Raw genomic sequence first — 6,797 nt, 5'->3', positions numbered from 1 at the left:
GGCCCCTTTAAAAAAAAAAAAAAAAAAAAAAAAAAAGAGCACTATTGCCACCAGCATTTCTCACCTCCAGCCCTAAGGCAGTTTTCTCCTATCTCAGTAAATAGAACACACAATTGGGTTTTATACCAAGACATTCCATTGCCCAGCAACGAGCAGGAGACAGATGCCTTCCTCTTATCTCAATTGCAAACAGGGCTTCCTCTTTCACTCATCCTCCTCAGCCCAGACCCTTTATGGATGTTGGGCTGGGGGACGGTCAGGTCTTTCCCTTCCCACTAGGCCATATCTCAGGCTATCACATGGGGAGAAACCTTGGACAATACCTGGCTTTCCTGGACAGAGGTCCTTGTGGTCTTCCACAGTGTATTGTGTCCCTGGGTACTTGAGATGAGAGAATGGCATGAATTTTACCAAGCATACTGCCTTCAAGCACTTTTTTAACAAAGCACATCCTGCACAACCCTAAATCCATTAAACCCTGAGTCAACACAGCACATGTCTCTGCGAGCACAGGGTTGGGGCTAGGGTTACAGATTAACAGCATCTCAAGGCAGAAGAATTTCTCTTAGTACAGAACAAAATGGAGTTCCTTATGTCTACTTCTTTCTACATAGACACAGTAACAGTCTGATCTCTCTTTCTTTTCCCCACATGGGTGAATGGAGGATAATTGAATATACAATGACATAATATTATATTAGGACTTTACTTCTTCCACAATGTATTTTTTTTTAAAAAAACAACAACTATTTGGTATAAACACACAGCCTGTAGAGTGGAAATGAGCAGAAAAACTTTAGCATTTCTTCCATATCATCAAAAAGACATCACTTTATTAAACAGGACTGTTATTACAGGAATCCGTAACACTGGAGGATGTGGCTGTGGACTTCACCTGGGAGGAGTGGCAGCTCCTGGGCCCTGCTCAGAAGGACCTGTACCGGGACGTGATGTTGGAGAACTACAGCAACCTGGTGGCAGTCGGTGAGGACAGCTGCACTGTGTCACTCAGAGGGTGCCCAGTCAGTGGCCTTCCTTTCTCAGATGCTTACCTCTTTGGAATGCCTGCAGTACTATGAAGTGTTAGATTCTCAGATCCTTCTCTTGCTCCCACACAAGATGGTGTAATCTACCTTCTTGTGAGAGGAAAAACCTTGATGTTACAGATGAAACTAAACTTTCATAGTTTCAGATATGAAACTAAACTTTCCATATTTTAAGAAACTCAAGTTTCCTGAAGTGTAGCGTTCTTCCTCTTGACATTGCCAGCCCAATTTGATATGTCTAAGTCCTCTATCATTTCCCATGAACAGGGTATCAAGCCAGCAAACCGGATGTATTCTTCAAGTTGGAACAAGGAGAACCACCGTGGACAATAGAAGATGGAATCCACAGTGGAGCTTGTTCAGGTGAGAGAACCCACAAGGCAGAAGGCTGTGGAAGTCACATTCTAAGTCGGTCAGAGAAGGCAACACAGCTGTGAAGGCGGTTTGAGGATATGTAAACAGTTCCTCTGCTCATCTCTCTCCCAGTGTGAGACCTGTTTTTCTTTGTAGGAATTTAGAGTTTAAAAAAAAAAAATCCCTTTATCTCTTCAGAGATCTGATTCTTTATTTTATCTACATATTTTTTGTTTGCCTGCATAATTTTCTTCGTCCTCGGGTTTCAAGTATTTCCTTTCTTCATGTCCTTCCACCTGTCTTGTTATGAAATTCCACCTTCCAGGCCTCTCTCCAAAGAGGAAACTTCTCGAACTCCCGCCTCTTCATGCCCCTTGACTAATGCTGACCTCCCCTCCTAACACCTCCACTGTGTTGGATGTGACAGTGGCTTCCTCAGGGTAAACTGGGCTTTCACTGTGCGTTGGCTTCCTTGGCTTCTCTTTTTCCTTATTCTTAGGTTCTCCAAAGGCCCTGTTTTCCATTTTCTCATCTGTGCCCTTCACTCTTCAAAGTTTCCTTCATTCTAGTAAGTTAAGCGCCTTCCATTCCCTGGAGGAGAGTCCCAAACTGACATCTCCCGGTTGTTACCTAACACAGATTTTAGTTCTGTGTTTATTTGATGGCAATTCTCCCCTGAGTTCCTAGTAACTGCAAAGAACTAGAATCATCTTTCCTCCAAGAAAACCCCTGTTAAGTTTGTATTCTCGTTTGTTCCTGTACATCCTGAATCTTGGCCATCCAGGCATTACCTGTCCGAAGAGCTCTCTTCTTTAAAGGTATCTGCTAGTCATGATGAATCTCTAAGTAAAAAAGTCATTTTTAAAAACATCCTACATTCCCAAGGCCAGCTTAAACCAGGTCATAACTCCTGCCCTACTTCCATTTGATTCCTTTCTGTGTTTAATAATTTGCTTTTGTTTTTTTCCCCGTCATATTCTGATGCCACTAAGTCCCAGTAAACCATGTTACCCGTCAAAGTTCTCGTTTCAGTGATCTCTGTGATACAATACCATCCTGCTCACAAAGAGATTTCCATCTTCTTTCCTAAACCCTCCCTGGTGTGTTCCACACATATGATTACTTCCCTGACTCATTCCCTTAAAAATTACTTATTATTATTTATTTTTATTTATTTATTTTTTGAGACAGAGTCTCACTGTGTGCCCAGGCTGGAGTGCAATGGTGTGATCTTGGCTCATAGCAACCTCCGCCTCCTGGGTTCAAACGATTTTCATGCCTATCCCCAACACTAGCACCATACCTGGTACATGGTGATCATTCAGTAAGAGGTTGTGGAATGGATGGATCTGTTCTTTGGATGAAATGGCCCTCCAACCTCTGGTCTGTTGGTCACAGTGAATTGCTTGTATTTTTAAGGTCTTTGTTTTGCAGGGCACATTTAGAATGCAGCCAAATCTGTCTTTATTCATTATTAGTGATCTAACTTTGTTTTTATGCTAACTGCTTTCACCTTTTAGTTTGTCTATACTATTATTTTTTGCCCATGTGCAAGGAACATTAAACATGTAGTTTTATTTACACTCAGGTCATACTGTTATTACTAAAGAGACACCTCACATCAAGGCATTAAAAAAAAAATACTTTGGGGCCGGGTGCAGCAGCTCATACCTGTAATCCCAGCACTTTGGGAGACCAAAGCGGGCAGATCACCTGAGGTCGGGAGTTTGAGATCAACTTGGCTAACATGGTGAAACCCCGTCTCTACTGAATATACAAAATTAGCTGGGCGTGGTGGCACATGCCTATAATCCCAGCCACATGGAAGGCTGAGGCAGGAGAATCGCTTCCAAGGTTACGGTGAGCTGGGATTGTGCCACTACACTCCAGCCTGGGCAACAGAGTGAGACTCCATCTCCACCCTGCCCCCCGCAAAAAAAAAAAAAAAAGTACTTAGGCTGTGAGCCGGGATTGTGCCACTGCACTCCAGCCTGGGCGACAGAGTGAGACTCCATCTCCCCCGCAAAAAAAACAAAACAAAACAAGTTTGGTCATGAGCCGAAATCGTGCCACTGCACTCCAGCATGGGCAACAGAGTGAGACTCCATCTCCCCGACTCAAAAAAAAAAAAAAAAAAAATACTTTGTCCGGGCACAATGGCTCACGTGAGGTCAGGAGTTTGAGACCAGCCTGGCCGACATGGTGAAACCCCGTCTGTACTAAAACTACAAAAATTAGCCGGGCGTGGTAGCAGGCACCTGTAATCCCAGCTACTTGGGAGGCTAAGGCAGAACAGTCGCTTGAACCCGGGAAGTGGAAGTTGCAGTGAGCTGAGATTGCAGCATTGCACTCCATTCTGGGCAACAGAGTAAACTCCATCTAAAACAAAAAAACAAAAGAAAACCAAAAAAAAAAAAAACAGAACAGACTTTTACCTCAAATCAAAATGATGGAAATCTTTGTTCTTTTCTTTCTAGAAATCTGGAAAGTTGATGATCATGTGCTGAAGCGCTTGCATAGTGAAAGCCTAGTGAACAGAAGGAAACAATGTCATGAACATGATGCATTTGAAAATATCGTTCATTGCAGCAAAAGTCAGTTTCTGTTAGGGCAAAATCATGATATATTTGACTTACATGGAAAAAGTTTGAAATCAAATTTAACTTTAGTTAATAAGAGCAAAGGCTATGAAATAAAGAACTCTTGTGAGTTTACTGGAAATGGGGACTCCTTTCTTCATGCTAACCATGAACGACTTCATACTGCAATTAAATTCCCTGCAAGTCAAAAACTCATCAGCACTAAGTCCCAATTCATCAATCCCAAGCATCAGAAAACACGAAAATTGGAGAAGCATCATGTATGCAGTGAATGTGGGAAAGCCTTCATCAAGAAGTCTTGGCTAACTGATCACCAGGTAATGCATACAGGAGAGAAACCCCACAGGTGTAGTTTGTGTGAGAAAGCCTTCTCCAGAAAGTTCATGCTCACTGAACATCAGCGAACTCATACGGGAGAAAAACCTTATGAATGCCCTGAATGTGGCAAAGCCTTTCTCAAGAAATCACGGCTCAACATACATCAGAAAACACATACCGGAGAGAAACCCTATATATGCAGTGAATGTGGAAAAGGCTTCATCCAGAAAGGAAATCTCATTGTACACCAGCGAATTCATACAGGTGAGAAACCTTATATATGCAGTGAATGTGGAAAAGGCTTCATTCAGAAGACTTGCCTCATAGCACATCAGAGATTTCACACGGGAAAGACGCCCTTTGTGTGCAGTGAATGTGGAAAATCCTGTTCTCAGAAGTCAGGTCTCATTAAACATCAAAGAATTCACACAGGAGAGAAACCCTTTGAATGTAGTGAATGTGGGAAAGCCTTTAGCACAAAGCAAAAGCTCATTGTCCATCAAAGGACTCATACAGGAGAGAGACCCTATGGCTGCAACGAGTGTGGGAAAGCATTTGCGTATATGTCGTGCCTGGTTAAGCATAAGAGAATACACACGAGGGAGAAACAAGATGCAGTCAAGGTGGAAAATCCTCCTGCAGAGAGGCACAGCTTATTACACACCAGTGATGTCATGCAGGAGAAAAACTCCGCTAACGGGGTGACTACACAAGTGCCTTCCGTGGCCCCTCAGACATCACTAAACATCAGCGGCCTCCTCGCAAACAGGAACATAGTCCTTGTGGGACAGCCAGTGGTCAGATGTGCAGCCTCAGGAGATGATAGAGGATTTGCACAGGACAGAAACCTTGTGAATGCGGTGAATGTGGTTGTGCCTTCCGTGATCAATTATGTCTTATTTTATGTTACAGAAAACCCATAGGAAGAGAACTCAGATCTATGTGGAAAAAGGGTGGAGCAAAAATTTGTAGTTCATTATGTGGCTGAAAAGCATACACTGAGAGAAAATGTATAAGGCAGAGAAAGCCTGATAAACTCATCCTATTTAAATGTATGCTATGATGCACAGGCAAAATCTGATGTTAGCCTAAACACATACACAGCAATTGCTCTATTGTGTCAAATAAATGAGTAAAGGAAGCCCAAGTACTTTGAAGTGGAAGAAATGAAGTACTGTGAATTTTTAAAAGAGATGAAAGAATTGGTATCGGGGGTGTTGCAGTGACTGAAAAACCCCATAAGGGGCGGTTGGTGGGAAAGGGCTAGTACTGGAATGGTGGGATGTGGGACGCATTTGTGTCAATTCAGTTTCCTTAGACCAGTGTGAAGGATTAATTGAAAACCAGGACCATACTTTCAGAACTTTATATTTTGCAGAGGGATCTGTGAAACTAGTCATTTTGTTTCATTAAACAAATATTTTAAAATTATATCCTTTGTACCCTGTCCTGTTCCAGGAGCTGAGGTCAAAGAAGAAAAAGTTTGTGGTCTCCCGGAGAGTTTGTGGGGTTAATTTTAAGTAGTATCATTACACTCAGCTAATCTAGTCAGGGGATGCAAATATCTGCATTAGGTGAAATGGACATGGAGTAACTGTGTCCAGGGGACATGATAATTTGTTGTTCAAGGAGCAGCAGAAGGACTGCTGTTAATGGTACTTAAGCACCTGAGTACAAAAATGAGGTTTGGTTTGGTTTTGTTTTTTATGCCCAGGTCTCATCTCTCCAAAAGATTACAAATTCCCTGCTAATTTTTGTGGCTACTTAAATTTTAGAATTAAAGAAACTGAACACAAAATTTAAAAATTCAGTTCCCTCACTGCTCAAGAGCTGTACGTGAATAGCTGCTACCAAACTGGACAGCAGAGTGAACAGAACTTTGAGACAATGGGGACTCTCTGTCATCATTTCCAGCATCCCAGAAAGTTGTGCTGAAGAGGCTGCTTTGCATGATTTAATATTTCCCAACACATAGAAAATCAAAAACTATATTGATTTGGAGAGAGAATGATTTGGAAAGAGAAGAGTATTTTGTCATTGAAGGGAATGACAGTTGTAAAGAATGGAATTGTCACCCACAACTTTTGTGTGATTAGAGAGACTTAGTCAAATATAAAAGGGGCAGAGCAGAAAAGGAAAAGGACCCTTAGAATAAGTAGAACACAAAGGAGGAGGAAAATCTTAGTCTCTGAGAATGGATGAGACTGTAACAGATGGGGGGAGGTGGGTTTCTTTTGGGATGTCTTAGAGATGACCCTTTTATTTGTCCGTAAGACCTATCCCTTGCTAAAGTTACCATTTCAAAGATCCTGGCTTCTCTGTGACGTGCTGAACTGAGATGTGAATTTTTTTTTTTTTTTTTTTTTTTTGAGATCATGATTTATCTTCATCGTTCTCACTTTTCTGGGAGTAGATCTCTTGGCCTTCTTTATCCGGTTTTTTAACCTTCATCCCATATGGATACACTGTCCAAGTTACA

At 41.9% G+C, this 6,797-nt stretch overlaps 1 protein-coding gene across 2 annotated transcripts in view; it reads left to right on the top strand.

Moving 5' to 3' along the window:
* Positions 1-5,749, top strand: part of ZNF350 (zinc finger protein 350) — a 20,690-nt gene extending 14,941 nt beyond the window's left edge. The window contains exons 3-5 of one of the 2 annotated variants that reach the window (XM_025367263.1): positions 858-984; positions 1,314-1,409; positions 3,878-5,749. In XM_025367263.1, coding sequence (XP_025223048.1) covers positions 858-984; positions 1,314-1,409; positions 3,878-5,241 — 1,587 coding nt within the window. In that variant the 3' untranslated portion in view covers positions 5,242-5,749. Of the gene's footprint in view, positions 1-843; positions 985-1,313; positions 1,410-3,877 lie in introns of both variants that reach the window. The other variant, XM_025367264.1, reaches the window with a different exon arrangement.
* Positions 5,750-6,797: the final 1,048 nt, after the last annotated feature.

The sequence above is a fragment of the Theropithecus gelada genome, chromosome 19 (genome assembly GCF_003255815.1).
Source record: "Theropithecus gelada isolate Dixy chromosome 19, Tgel_1.0, whole genome shotgun sequence".
Taxonomy (NCBI): Eukaryota; Metazoa; Chordata; class Mammalia; order Primates; family Cercopithecidae; genus Theropithecus; species Theropithecus gelada.
The sequence above is the reverse complement of the archived record's forward strand: the minus strand, read 5'-3'. Positions and strand labels throughout refer to the sequence as shown.